We start from the raw sequence: 16,031 nt of genomic DNA on the forward strand, positions 1-16,031 counted from the left end.
TTCTTTTTAGTTTAAAGTCTGTCCCAAACCCAGGCCATTGACAGGTTGGCCTCTCGCTTCTTGATGGCACTGCATGCATACTCGGGCAGGAGCTGCAGGACTTGCCATTATGGTCTGAACACAAGCACCACAGGCATGATGTGTGGGTCAATGATGGCTTAAACCCTGACTGATTGGGGGTGAAATCTTTAACAAATTAAAGTCATTTCAACAAACGTCAAAGGGTTCCACAAGGTGAACTGAAGCTCCGAAATCGCACTGATGGCTCAGAAAAAAAGGGATCTCCTGCTCTAATAACATCACAATGGCATTTTGTCCGGTGCTGAAGTGTAGCCAACACCCCTACCGGCTTGTAAAGCTACTGACAAGGTAGAAGTACCCATCAGAAACAAATCAGTACTATTAGAATTATTTGTTCTGGAATGAGATCTAACATATATCTAGGCCGGACAATGACAAATAGTTGCAACACGTAGTACTTACTTGGCCAAAAAAGTCAGTTAATCTTTTATGGAGAAGCATAATGATACTGTGGCCTGAGCTTCACAAAAAGACTAACTTAAAAGCAAACTTAAGAGTAGTAGTAAAGTAACTTACTTGTTATCACCATCACTTTTGAGAAGATTGCTTTACTGCCACCATCCGTCTGAAAATAACCATAAAAGATAACTGAAATATCGCTACAGACAAATTCAAAGGTAAGATTAATATTTAAGAAAAGGAATTAAACATTAAAAGAAAATACAAGCCTAATAAAACAGAAAAGTTTCCGCACAGGAACATAAGTCTTTATCTACACTTAAATGATTAATGTCTTATACAGAGCAGCCTGCACAACACAGTAATTCAATGCATAACATCGGAATGCCACATTGATTCAAGGTATACCATATACCTAACATATCAGAGAAAATGCAGACCTAATCAGAACATCAAGCATTATGAACAAGTTACTTACTTTCGATAAAGCTCTTTATGGTGAATTACCCTATCTAACCATAGACTCCTAACCTTTAGAATATTCCCTACACGACAAACTGGATGGACAAGTTGCTTGCCGTCAGTAGCACCTTATCTGGTACAGACTTGAGCATTACATCTGAGCCCAGGTAGGTGGAGTCGATCAGCCGACTGACAACACCATCTGCGTCAAAAGTGGCATTCTTTTGTTACTAATTCTGTGCCCAAAAACTCAGAGCCATGTTAAAAACAATGTACCGGTGACGGCCAGTGGGCAGAATCTAGTGGGACCTTTTTGGGGAAGAACTAAGTTCACAGAGTGGGAAGGATCAGTGAGGAATCTGCAGTTAGAGTCTCTACAAGATAAGGCATAAGTTAACTTTCCCATCTGATTGAGACTTCTAACGGTAGATAACCCTCTTTAGAATAGGTTTCCAAGCAATACCTCTTGGAGGTGGACCTGTGAATTGGGTAGACCAAAAAATGCCTGTCATGCCGGACTTGGCTGTCAAGGCAGTAGTGTTTGGTAAATGTGTGCAGTGACAGCCACATAAATGCTTGACAGATGTCTGGGATGGAGAATCCATGCACTAAAGCAGTAGTGGCAGGCTTTGCCCTGGTGGAATGTGCATGCATCCCTTCAAGCAGTTTCTTCACTAGTGAATAGCAGATTTTAATACAAATCACAATCCACCAGGAGATGGGGTGTTTTTGAATAGCCTTACCTTTCTTTGCCCCACCAAATCCAATGAAGAGCTTATCACCCTGGTAGGGGTTTGGTGTGATCAATGCAAACAGAGGGAGCTTGTTTAAAGTCTTGGCAATGGAGTCTTTCATCTTCCTTGGAAGGGCGAGGATGGAAGTAGAATGCAGGCAGAGTGATAGTCTGGCCAAAATGAAAAGGGGTGACTATTTTTGAAAGGAAAGAGGCACGTGTTCTGAGGACCAGCTTGTCCGGAAAAAAACCATTGCGTATGGAGAGTCCACAGACCGAGCTTGAAGCTCGCTGGCGCTCCTGGCTTTTGTAGATGCCACTAGAAAAGCAGTGTTGATAGTAAGGAGCCATAAAGGACAAAAATGAAGCAGCTCAAAATGAGTACATGTTAAAAACATCAATACAAGGTTTACATTCCATTAGGGCATGACAAATAGGGCAGAAGGAAAAAGATGCTGTAAACATTTTATAAAACTAGTCACGATCAGTGACTTCGAGAGAAGGCTGGTCTAGCACCAGCAAGAAAACCGAGATGGCTAACAAAATAACCTCTGACACTGCCCAAGACAAGGTCTTCCCAGGCAAGGGAAAGAACAAATAACAAAACCTCTGAGAGTTGCCGAAAGGGGATTCACCTGCCATGTGGAACCACCATGCCACAAACCTTTTCAAACGACAGCCATAGGTGGATTTGGTACATGGTCGACTGGCTGCCAAACTGACATCACAAACTTTGGGTGGAAGATCATACACTTAACTACTGTCGCTCAATCACCATGCATGAAGTTGAACAGTATGCAGATTCAGGTGCAGCATCCTGCCCGGTTGCTGGGACAAGAGACCCTTCCAAAAGGGTGGCCTGATCAGAGGAACAATGCTCAAGCTCAGGAGATCTGGGTACCACACCCTCTGAGCCCAGTACGGAGCCACTATGATGACTCGCATCCAGTCGGGCTGAATCTTCTTGATAACTCAGGGCAATCGAGGTATTAGCGTAAAGGTGTACAGGAGCCCTGAACTTCACTCAAGAAGAAATGTGTCTCAGAGTGAGAGCTGCCATGGAAACTGCAACACGCAGACATGAAAACATTGTGTTTTCTCTGTGGTGGCAAATAGATCAAGCCAAGGTTCACCCCTCTCCAGAAAAAGTGAATGCAGCCTCCAGATGCAAATGCCATTCGTGGTCCATCAGGCACTTCCGAGCATACCAGTGGCTTGGGGAGGCTACCCCTACCAAGCCATGTAACACCTATTTCCAAAGGGAGAAGGTGTTGCCTACCTCTCCCAAAGGAAACCCTTTGTTCTGCCTTCCTCTGCTTGAGCAGGCTAAGCAGCAGGAGGGCAGAAACCGGTCTGTGGGGTGGCAGCAGCACGGACTTCCCTGGAAAACCAGAGAAAACTGGTAGGAGCCAATGCTGAGGGTCCTCTAAGGAGCTCCCAGAGTGCATGGAATCATACAACTAATACTGACAACAGTATTGGGGTATGATTCCGACAAGTTTGATACCAAACATGCCCAGGTACGGACTTAACATTATGTAGCTGGACACAGGTAGTAATCTGTGTCCAGTACATGTGTAAAATGGATTCCCCATACTCACGAAGTCCAGGAAAATGGAGCTGGAGTTCGTAGGGGTAATTATGCTCATGCGGGGGTGCCTTCACACACAGGTACTTGCACCCTGCCCTCTGGGCTAGGAGGGCCTGCCAAAGAGGTGACTTACAGTGACCTGGTGAAGTGACCTGTAGTAAAAGGGTGTATGCACCTTTTCACACAGACGACTATGGCAGGCTTGCAGACATTTTGCATGGGCTCCCATGGGTGGCATAATATATGCTGCAGCCCAAGGGAAACCCCTGGTACCCCAATGCAATGGGTACCTAGATACCCTATTCTAGGGACTTTCATGGGGGCACCAGTATGCCAATGGTGGGGTGTACTAAGTCAGGAACAACCACATTTAGAGGGAGAGAGCACAGTCTCTGGGGTCTTGGTTAGCAGGATCCCAGTGAACACAGTCAAACACAGTCAAAACACACTGACAGCAGGCAAAAAGTGGGGGTAACCATGTCAAAAAGAGGGTACTTTCGTACATGTGTAATTGCATACCTTCACCTCCAATTGTAACTTACGTATTGACCACCCACCGCCCTGACCTTTCGGCCGGAGCTCGCTCCACTGCGCCGACAGCTCCACCTTGCTGCAACGCCTCTCCCCATCCCAGCCCACGCGACCGATCGCGAGTTCGAAGCCCCCGTCCTCTTCCCTGGTGTCCAGCGGCACTGGTAAGTGCCAACCCAGTGCTCTGTGCCTTTGCTATTTGTGCCCTCTATCCGATCCCTCTGTCTTCTATTTTCCGCTTTGCTTTGCCATTCTCGGCGTCTCTGTGCCTTTACTTGTGTTACTTTCCCTTTGTATTTTCCGCTTTGCTCTGCCATTCTCGGCGTCTCTGTGCCTTTTCTTGTGTGCCTCCATTTTTGCGCTTTTCCCTCCGATTCTGCACTTTGTCTTCCGCCTTGCTCTGCCATTCTTAGCGTCTGTTTGTTGTGACTGTGCCCTCCCACTGTTTCTGATTTTATCCCTCCTGTAGCCTCTTACCTTCCGTTGCTTTTTTGTGCATTATTTCTTTGTACTTTCAGCTTTTCCCACTGTTTCCTCCTTGCCGGGCCATCTAGACCCTTGTGCGATCCCCCTGCTCTGTTTACTCCCCGCCCACTCCCATTCGCTCTCCCGTTCCCGCCCGCCTCCCAGCTGCCTCTCCCTCCCACCTCCCCCTCTTAATGGCGGTCGCTGCGCGGGCGCGCCAGAGGCAAGCACGGCAGCGCCCGGACTGCGCCCAGCGCCGGTCCCCCTGGCCCTGCCAGCCAAAAGCCCCCCAGACTACACTACCACACCCCACTCTCTCCTCTCCCTCAACCCCATAGTCCGCCCCAACTGCTTCCAAACCACCCCCACACACACACAAGACCCCTTCTCCTGCTGCAACTGCCTATTCTCCTGCTCCACCCCTGACGCACCGCACCACAACACCAAACACTTCAGCCCCCACACAACAACCCCAGCACCTACTAACACACTCCACAACCTACACAAGCCACACGCCAAGGCCACCTCCACTCTCAACACCACCACAAACATCCACACAAACACTATCACACACCACAACAACCACACCACCCGCAACCACCTCCACTGCCTACTACTGAACACCCGGTCCCTACACAAACATGCCATAGTCTTCCTCACTGAAACATGGACAAACCCCACATCCGAGCCAGACATAGCCATAGCCACCCCGGAAGGCTACAAATTCCAACGCAGAGACCGCCCCAACAAACCAGGGAGCGGCATCGCCATCCTCCACAGAGACACCATCAAGGTCACCACCAACACCCTCGACATCCTCAACAACGCAGAACACATGCACTTCCTCATCCACGTCAACACCACCACCACCACCCTCAGAGGCACACTCATATACAGACCGCCGGGACCACGCCCCCCATTCTGCAACACCATCAGTACACACGCTCTCACTTCCACAGACTACATACTCCTCGGCGACTTCAACTTCCACCTAGAAAACCCTCACGATCACAACTCCTCTTCCCTCCTAGACAACCTTTGAAACCTAGGACTCAAACAACTGGTCACAGCCCCCACCCACTCGACGCAATTTTCACATCAAGCCAACACGTCACCTACACCCACACCACCAAACTCCAATGGACGGATCACCAATGCGTCCACTTCTCCTACAACAAACCTCCCAAACACCACCATCATCACACCACCCCCTACTGCATGTGGGACAAGATCCCCATGGAGCACCCAATATACCAACTGACGCAAACCCCCCCCCCCCCAACATAACCAACCCCAACACCGCCGCTCACAACCTCAACGAATGGATCACCTCCTGTGCCGACAATCTCACCCCCCTCAGAAAAAACATCACTACCCGCAACATCAAGAACGCACCATGGTTCACCACTGAACTCCACGAATCCAAACGCAAATGCCGCAAAGCAGAGAAAATCTGTAGACAAGAACCCACCACCACTAACTTCCCACCCTCAAAACCACCACACGCATCCACCACCAACTCATACGCACCACCAAAAGAGCACACTTCAAGGAACGCACTGACAACAACTCCCATAGTAGCAAGGAACTCTTTACCTTCATCAAAGAGCTCCCCAAACCCAAGGCCAGCAACCTAGACCCCACACACACACAAACCCTCTGCAACTCCCTCTCAGATCACTTCCACCGCAAAATACTAGACATACATAACAGCTTCACACCACACACGTCCCCCAATCACACCACACCCCCCCCAAACACAAACCCACCACACACACCCCACAACCTACTCACCACCTGGGCCCCCACCACCAACGAAGAAACTGAAACCACTATGAACTCCATTCATTGTGGCTCCCCTTCCGACCCATGCCCCCACCGTATATACAACAGAGCCAGCCCCGCCATCGCCCCCATACTCCGAGCCACAATCAACAGCTCTTTCGAAACTGCCACCTTCCCAGACCTTTGGAAACACGCGGAAGTCACTGCGCTCCTAAAAAAAAACCAAAGCCGACCCAGACGACCTCTCCAACTACCGCCCCATCTCCCTCCTCCCATTCCCATCCAAGGTTACGGAAAAAATAGTCAACTCCCGCCTATCCCACTTCCTCGAGACAAACAACACACTCGACCCTTCCCAATCTGGGTTCCGCAAGAACCACAGCACAGAAACCGCTCTCATAGCATGCACCGACGAAATCAGATCCAGAGTCGACATGGGCGAAACCGCAGCCTTTGACATTGTCTGCCACCACACACTCAGCACACGCCTTCACGACGCAGGGATAAGACACAAAGTCCTGGACTGGCTCACCTCCTTCCTCACCAACAGAACCCAAAAAGTTTGTCTCCCCCCCTTCCAATCTCCCGCAGTCAAAATCACCTGCGGAGTCCCCCAAGGCTCCTCCCTCAGTCCCACACTATTTAACATCTACATGACCCCACTAGCCAACATAATCAAACCCCACGGAATCACCATCCTCTCATACGCCAATGACACTCAATTCATCCTCTCCCTCACCCGCAACCGCAACACTGCCAAATCCAACGTACACAATGCACTCCTCGACACCGCCACATGGATGACAGCCAACCACCTAAAACTCAACTCCAACAAAACCGAAATAATCATCTTTGGCCCACACAAAAACACTTGGGACCCCTCATGGTGGCCCACCACACTAGGCCCGCACCCACCCCCGCCAACCATGCACGCAACCTCAGCATCATCCTGGACTCCTCTCTCTCGATGACCCAACAAATCAACGCTCTCACCTCCTCATGCTTCAACACACTCCGCATACTGAAAAAAACATTCAAGTGGATCCCCACAGAGGCCAGAAAGACAGTCACTCACGCACTCATCAGCAGCAAACTTGACTACGGAAACGCCCTCTACGCTGGCACCACACTAAAACTCAAGCGCAAACTACAGCGTATCTAGAACTCAGCGGCACGACTCATCCTCGCCTCCCCCCTACACGAACACATCTCACCACACCTCTAATCCCTCCACTGGCTCCCCATAGACAAAAGGATCACCTTTAAAATCCTCATCCTCGCACACAAATCACTCCACAACACTGGCCCTGCCTACCTCAACGAAAGAGTCACCTTCCACACGCCCACACGCCAACTCCGCTCAGCCGACCTCTCTCTCGCTTCCGTCCCCCGCATCAAACACACCACCACCAGGGGCAGATCCTTCTCCTACCTTGCACCCAAAGCCTGGAACTCCCTCCCCACCCACCTCTGCAAGATCCAAAACCTACTACTTTTCAGGAAGAGCCTCAAGACCTGGCTTTTCGAACAGTGATCCTCCCAGCCCCATACCCCTCTCACTCTCCAGCGCCTTGAGACCCTCACGGGTGAGTAGCGCGCTTTATAAATCTCTTTGATTGATTGATTGATTGATTGATTGACCACCTAAAAATCATATATCAAATATATCACACTCCTGTTAAATTGTATAAAGCTTGGGTATGTGATGATGCAAATTGTATGAGATGTGGGGAGAGAGAGGCAAACTTTACACCTGGCCTGCCACTGTACTCCTGTCATGAAATATTGGACTCAAGTTACCACTGCGCTTACAGACATGGTGGCCGAGCTGGTGCCCTCCTACCCTGCAGTCATCCTGTTGGGGATGGTTCTCAACCTGCAACCTACCAACCAAAGTTTACATCTGTGGCATTGATGTTGGCAAAGAGAAGGGTAGCGCTCCAGTGCGGTAGCAGTATCAAACCTACCAAACAACATAGGCTAACGGACATGGTGTACCGCAAGTCACAATTGGAACTATAAGTAGAGGAACTGTCACTGTGGGAGGATGGGGTAATCGGCCTATTTTTATGTATGGTCAATAATATATAACGTACTTCTCCTTGCTTTATGAGGCTGTACGGAAATGTGTGTGGGGGGGGGGGGGGGAGTGCAGGTGCTTATGTACAATGTGTATTATTTATTGCCTTACAAGCTGTGTTATCTCATCTTTAATAAAAAAATAAAAATTTGAAGAAGAAAAAAAAAAACGGCCTGAGGCGGGTACCGGTTAGAAGTTGGGAATGACGATGGGGTCATCAGATGGCACTGTTGCAGGCACCCGGGGGGACCCTGGGAGATGATATACCGTATCCAGGAGGGCCCGGCTGGCATTGGGGGCAAACCTGCCGGAGATAACTGTAGTGATATTTGTGTTTTGACCACTGACTCCATGTTGCACCACTTTGCACTTGGCTTAGCTGTCCACTGTCACATTAGCGGTCACAAATCATAGACTCCATTTTGTATTCAGCTTAGCCTTAGCTTTACCACCACGTTGCAGGTGCAAGTATTTTTCTGTAGAAAACATGTTATGCGATGTGTTTTCTCGTTCATGTTTTTATTCTGCGTTTTCTTTCTCACCAAGGGCTAGGACATAATGTGAAGGAGTCAGTCAGTCAGCAGGGTAAGAATGTACTAGAATTATGTTTATGGCACAGCAGGGAACGGTTTAGTTTTGGGAGGGACACCTTGGGAACTTGGCCATTTCTAATGTGTTTCTTTCAAAACTGACCATAGTAGCCAGCATTTTTTAACACTTTTCAAGGAGTGGGAGGGGTTTTCTAGAAATCTCCTTCCTGGCTTGTTTACGGTATATAAGAGACCCTGGTCGACTGTGGGAGATTTACAGACCTCAATCATGATTGAGATGTTGAATGAGTGATATTTCCTGTGAGGGTAGATCTCGTTCTCTCGTTGCAGTCTATATATATTAATATAGATATTTGTATCTTTGCATGTATATATTTGCTGTTTGTAGATTGAAGATTCACTGTACATGTTCCTACTTTATTGTTGCAAATTTTAAAGGTGCAATTTCGGTTGTACTGACCTTCCTTCACGAGCCTTGCAAAGTGACTTAATAAATGTATTTTATTAGACTAAGAAGCACATTCTAGAGGTTATTTTTTTTACTCTTTTCAGTGCGAGTATTTTGGCTCGGTCAGCAGGAAAGCAAAACACTTTGGCATAGTCAGCCGGGGGGTTAGGTATTATAAGCTGCAAGTGTATGTTTAAGAGTAAAAATATGTTTAGCAAGAAGACTAATGCATCTGCTTCTAAAAACGTGTGTGAACAGAGTGTTTTTCAATTCCTGGATGGTGCCGGGCACCCCATGTAATGAATTTTCACACTGGCTAGTTTATTGTAGAGTTGGGATGAATGTTTAAATGAAGCAGAACCAGCAGATATTTTGTGTTGCTTAAGAAAACTACTGGCAGAAGGGAATGATCTTTCAGTTCTTGGCTGATGGGGGTGGATAATTTTGGCTGCCTACAGAAAAAAACAGTTAGAAAAGCAACTTTTTGATACAATAAAATACTGCAACCATGTTGTCTTGTAGGAATAAATTACAGCAAGATAAGGCAGACACGTATCAAACCATCTCAGAACGTACTGCAATCAAAGTAGCTCAAAACAAATATTGTAAACGTGGAGGAAGGATAAATCAGAAAAAGGTTCATTTAGTCATTGCTAATTCTAGTTTAGACTTGTGCACAGATTCGTCGTGGGATACTAACATTTGGACCAGCGGTGATCTTTCAAACTCTAGTGCTTAGGAGAGTAAAAAAAATAAAAAATAAAAAGGTGGGGGACAGAGGGACCTAAAGGAGTAGAATGTAGTGCGTGCACAGCCAATATTTAGAAGAAAATTGCAGAACTAACCACAAAATCCGTCAGGGATTCAAATTAATTCCTTAGAAGATTACTCACAGCAAGAAGTCAATGATATAATAGATAGATTTAAGAAACGGGTGGGAGTGTCAGTACTTACCTGCATGGTGCAATTGTGGCGCTTCAGGCGTGATACTTGATATAGGGTACTCTTCTAATTTCTGCACTGTAAGATGCCTAATGATAAGCCCTGGTACACCTTAAGAGATGCAATGCAGAGACTTAAAGAGGAAAGTATGAAAACTGCCATTTTCCTGAACAATGCACACCATCTGTTAGTTGGATCACTCGCTGACTCAGTGCATAACAGACTTATTCGCCTTGCTCCGCCAGCCTACAAACAAGTAATCATGACTCTCCTAATTAATCAGACAGTGCAGGCTTTAAAAGATGTGCTAGAGGCTGTCCGAGAGTTAGGGGATTTAGTACAATGGTATAAACCCAAGAGATCTTCAAGATCTGAGGGTTGCACAGATAACAACAGAGTGTCCAGGAGAGACATGTTTACGGCATTACTAAAAGATGGTGTTAAAAAAGGGCAGATTGATGGGATAGATACAAAAAGCTTGTGGGAGATGTACCGTAAAAGGGGTTTTGATCTTAAGGAAGGAAACAGAAATGTAAACAAGCAGGATAACAAGCGTGAAAGGCAGAGCCGGTCACAGTTGTCGGGGAAGGAAAAGAAAGGGAGGGAAATGTTATGGACAGTGACTGGTTAACTTTTGAGAACAGGTACGGGGGTGAGCCTGCTCGCAAATATGAGAGCATAAATCCAGACCTCACTTGGGCAAAAGTTAACAGGGGAAACTCGCCAAGCTCCGGTACAGATAACAGACCTCATGTTCATTTAGAAATAACTGGAAAAACAAAAATTTGCAAAAAGTTTGAGCCTTCATTGACACCGGGGCAGAGTCCTCTTTGATTTACCCTACGAAGTTTAACGGACCGCATTACACCATCACAGAGTTGGGGATAGACAGACCCCGCTGTGCAAACCACAGTACAAATGAAAATAGGGAGAACACCAAAAAGAGAATATGCTGTGTTGATTGTGAGTCTTTTAGAATACCTACTGGGAATAGACATTCTGAATGGAATGACTTTGTATCTAGATTATGGTTGTTTTCAATTTGGAACAAAAAGATAAATTTCAGTGGCGGCCACAAGAGTGGGTTGTTTACAAATTCCCCCAGTGAAGGTGCCCCTGGCAATTAAATAATTAATTTGAAAAAGTACCATATTCCAAGAGGGCATGATGAAATACGTGAAACCATAAAAGACATGATTGATGCTGGTGTGATAGCTCCCACTACTACTGAATGGAACAATCCCCTCTGGCCAGTTAAACGACCTGACTGGCAGTACAGATTGACAATTGATTACTGTGAGCTGAATAAACATACACCCTCTTTGACAGCCGCGGTCCCAGACACCATCACTTTGATTGAACAAATACAAAAACATACAGGGACTTGGTATGCCACCATTGATATGCCAATGCGTTCTAATCTATACCCTTGGCGCCAGAATGTCAAGAACAATTCTCATTTTCACATGGCAGTAGACAGTTTTGCATGTTATCTTTGCCAATCGGGCACATACATAGTCCCACGATCTGTCACCGGCTGGTGACCGAGCACCTGGATGAAGTATCTGTCATTCCAGGTGTGTAAGTAACCCATTACATTGATGATGTGATGATTCAGGGAGAGACAGAAGAACAGGTGCAAACTCAGTTGGAGCGGGTGGTGGAACATTTGCAGAGTAAGGGGTGGATGTTTAACAGAGATAAGACACAAGGACCATCTCAAAATGTGAAATTTCTAGGCATTCAGTGGAATCAGGGACACAGAGGTGTTACCACAAGCAAAGCAAAAGATTCTCAAGTTTGCCACAACCCGTACTAAGCAGGAGACCCAGAGATTTATTGGATTGTTTGGTTTTTGGAGTGAGCACATCCCTCATCTGAGTCAGATTATGGCCCCTCTGTACAAAGTGACAAGGAAGAAACATGAGTTTGAATTAGGTGAAGAGCAGCAGTGTGCTTTTGATTTGGCAACAGAAGCAATTCAACAGGCTTTAGACTTCTGGCCAGTGCAGGAGGGAGGCACTGAGTTACAGGTGACTGTACAGGGACAATATGCAACGTGGAGTATGCAGCAAAAACGAGGAAGGACAAGGGTGCCCCTGGGGTTTTGGACTAGAAAACTATCTGACTCTGGGGAGCGTTATATTCCTTTTGAAAAACAGCTTTTGGCCTGTTATTGGGCTCTAGTGGATACTGGGCAAATAGCACTAGGTCATAATGTAATTCTGAGACTTGAAATACCAATCATGCAGTGGGTAAGGAGTTCACCTAAATCTCACCGTATCGGACATGCACAAGAGGCTAGTATCATACGCTGGAAATGATACATACAAGACAGGGCTCGAATAGGACCGGCAGGCACAGCATCCCTACATGAATAGGTGTCACTAGCCCCTCTACAGGTTGAGGAGAAGGTGCAGGAGGTACCACAGGTAAGAGTCATCAGTGAGATGGGGTGCGCCATTTGAATCCTTGTCCCCGGAAGACAGGAAGCATGTATGGTTTACTGATGGCTCATCCAAATACATGGGTAGAAAAAGACATTGGAAAGCGGTGTCATATAATCCAATTACCAAAGCAAACCTCTAAATGAGAGGGGAAAAGTAGCCAGTATGCAGAGTTGTACACTGTGTATCAGGCTCTAGAGCAACAGCTGCATGGAACTTGTCATATTTACGCCGATTCCTGGTCCACTGCCAATGGGTTAGCCACTTGGCTTCCCACATGGCATGCACATAACTGGTTTATTCACTCAAAGGAGGTGTGGGGCAAAGAGTTGTGGCAAGAAATTTGGGAAATGCTAGTACAAAGTACAGTTACAGTTTACTATGTGGATGCTCATTGTCCCAATGACTCAGAACACTGGTTCAATTCCCTTGCAGAAGACAAAGCCAAAATCTCATTGGCAGAAGTGGCAACACAGGATTCTGACTTGGGGGGGATGGCTAAATGGGCACACCGAAAATATGGACACCTGGGAGAAAAAGCCACTTATAGGTGGCAGAGATCAGAGGGATGCACATTCTCCTAGATTTTATAAAAACTGTGATTTTGCAATTCCCTATTTGTCAGCACACACAACAGAGTTCTGTCCTGCAAACAGTCAAAGGTCAATTGGGGAGAGGAAAGTTACCAGGACAGATATGGCAAATTGATTACAATGGACCACTACCCATTAGTTGCGGGTGTCAATACGTCTGCACCATAGTGGACACTTACTCTGGGGACCTGATAGCTGTCCCTTGCAAACGTGCCACTCAACACAACACCATCAGAACTTTGGACTTGTTAATGTTATACCATGGAGCACCACTCGAGGTCCAGAGTGACAATGGGTCACACTTCAAAAGAAAATTGGTGCAGGAGTGCTGTTCTCAGCACAATATCGAGTGGATATATCATATCCCTTATTATCCACAAGCCTAAGGACTGATGGAGAGAATGAATGGCTTACTGAAAGCTCAGCTGTGAAAATTATCTGATGGAACTTTGAAAAACTGGAGAAAACATTTAGATGAAGCCCTCCAGATTCTGAACAACAGACTTAACAAATGCTGAAACCCCTCTAACAAGAATGTTAACCCCAGTTTTCCAAATACAACCGCATGTGGCCACCAATACCATCACGTTCTGGGAAATAAACCTGGAGCCTTAGCTTCTTACACAGCCACACCCCAATCTGCAGGCCTTGACTTGCATGCTTTACAAGCTTAAAGACTGATACCACGAGACATGGCACTGTGTGAGACAGGTGTTGGAGTACAGATTCCACCGGAGAATTTCAGATTGATTGCTCCAAGATCTGGGTGCACCCCCAACTTCAACCTGATTGATCGATCATGTCGCGCAACACCTCTACTACATCTGAATTATAATATTTGGCGCAAACAGTGCTCAACAGATCTGACTTTTGCATGGGTGACCTAGAAGCACTGTGGATGTTTTGTCAGCATGTTTAATCGCCATACCAACACCAACAAGCATTTTGTTAGAACTTTTCAATGCCACTAACCAGGATAAAGATGTGCAAGAACATGATATGGAAACCCACTTCAGTCCCTATGAGTATTGCAGGGACTGTCAGGAAACAACCAATGAGAAGTGGGACAATCTCACTCAGATAATTACACACAACATTAATACATGTCCTGCAATTTTCATGACGATGGAAAATGCATTCAATTCCGTTTAGAAAAGAAAACATCAACTTCTTAAAACATACCGTGGGAACACAGAGTTTTGTGCTTTTACCGAACGGACCAACATTGTAAAAATATGTCAAATCGGATGGCTTATCATCTAGTGACTGCTGCTAGTCACATTAAACATGTTAAGTTGCCAGTTGGTGGGCTGTTCTCTGTTGGGAACCTGACTTTTACCTACATTCCATCTAACATAACAGGCAGACCCTTTACTTTTACACGCCTAGGACTCATGATGTTTCCCTCTAACTCTATACATACTCGTTATCCTAGAGACACTATGCAATTAAGAAAAGATTGTGAGTCAGATATTCAATTATTATCCCAATCAGAGTACCTAAGCTTAAGTCTTTCTATTGTAGGCGTGCCTGCAATAGCTGTATTTAATGCCAGAATGATCAATAAGTTAGCATGTCTAATGGTTAAAAATATTAGCCATACTTCTATTGCTTTATCTGAATTTTCATTAGATGTGCACGGTACTAGAAAAACTGCATTACAAAACAGGGCTGCCATAGACTACCTGTTGCTAAAACACAATCATGGTTGCACTCAATTTGAAGGCATGTGTTGTTTTAACCTTTCGGACCGCTCTAAATCTATCCAGGCCCACAATAATACACTACATACATTAGTGAAAGCGGTAAAACAGGATAAGGATCAGGGATGGCGGGACTGGTTGTTTCAGTGGTTACCGGATTTTGGACAATTACGCAAAGTTTTAGATGAAATTTGTATGGCTTTAGATATTATTGTATCATTATCTTGCTATGTACAATGTATTCCTAATTTGCTTGCAATGTTTAGACAGCAAAAAAGTGATTTTAAACCTATACAGTATACGAGTCACTGGTCAAAGGTCGGAGTGTAGTGATATTTGTGTTTTGACCACTGACTCCGTGTCTCAACACTTTGCACTTGGCTTAGCTGTCCACCATCACATTAACGGTCACAAGTTATAGACTCCATTTTGTATTCGGATTAACCTTAGCTTTACCGCCACGTTACAGGTGCAAGAATTTTTCAATACAAAACATATTATGCAACGTGTTCTCTCGTTCATGTTTTCATTCTGTGTGTCCTTTCTCACCAAGGGCTAGGACATAACATGGCGGAGTCAGTCAGCAAGATAAGGATGTACAAGGATTATGTTTATGGTACAGCAGGGAACACTTTAGTTTTGGGAGGGACACCTTGGGAACTTGGCCATTTCTAATGTGTTTCTTTCAAAACTGACCTAAAGTAGCCAGCATTTTTTAACACTTTTAATGGCGCGTGAGGGGTTTTCTAGAAATCTCCTTCCTGGCTTGTTTACGATATACAAGAGACCCTGGTCGACTGTGGGAGATTCAGAGATCTCAATCAGGATTTAGATGTTGGATGTCTCCCATGAGGGTAGATCTCTCTTTCTCGTTGCAGTCGAACCGAGTTCAACTACTTGCTGGCAGGAGAAAGATGAAGGAGGAACTGTGCCCCATGGTGATGAATTTTTACTAATTATTTCTTTGCATTGGGTACATATATATATATATATATATATATAAAATGTCATTTACCCAGTATACATCGGTTCGTGGCATGTTCCGCTGCAGATTCACATGCTATGCGCAGGTCCTGCCATCTAGTGTTGGGCTCCGAGTGTTACAAGTTTTTTTTCTTCAAAGAAGTCTTTTCGAGTCACGGGACAGAGTGACTCCTCTTTTTCGGCTCCATTGCACATGGGCATCGACTCCATCTTAGATTTTTTCCCCGCAGAGGGTA

At 45.8% G+C, this 16,031-nt stretch overlaps 1 protein-coding gene across 2 annotated transcripts in view; it reads right to left on the minus strand.

Moving 5' to 3' along the window:
* PDS5B (PDS5 cohesin associated factor B) overlaps positions 1-16,031 on the minus strand; it is an 813,886-nt gene that overhangs the window by 495,317 nt on the left and 302,538 nt on the right. For both annotated transcript variants that reach the window (XM_069205557.1, XM_069205556.1), the window contains exon 15: positions 598-646. In XM_069205557.1, coding sequence (XP_069061658.1) covers positions 598-646 — 49 coding nt within the window. The remainder of the gene's footprint in view (positions 1-597; positions 647-16,031) is intronic.

The sequence above is a fragment of the Pleurodeles waltl genome, chromosome 8 (assembly GCF_031143425.1).
Source record: "Pleurodeles waltl isolate 20211129_DDA chromosome 8, aPleWal1.hap1.20221129, whole genome shotgun sequence".
NCBI lineage: Eukaryota > Metazoa > Chordata > Amphibia > Caudata > Salamandridae > Pleurodeles > Pleurodeles waltl.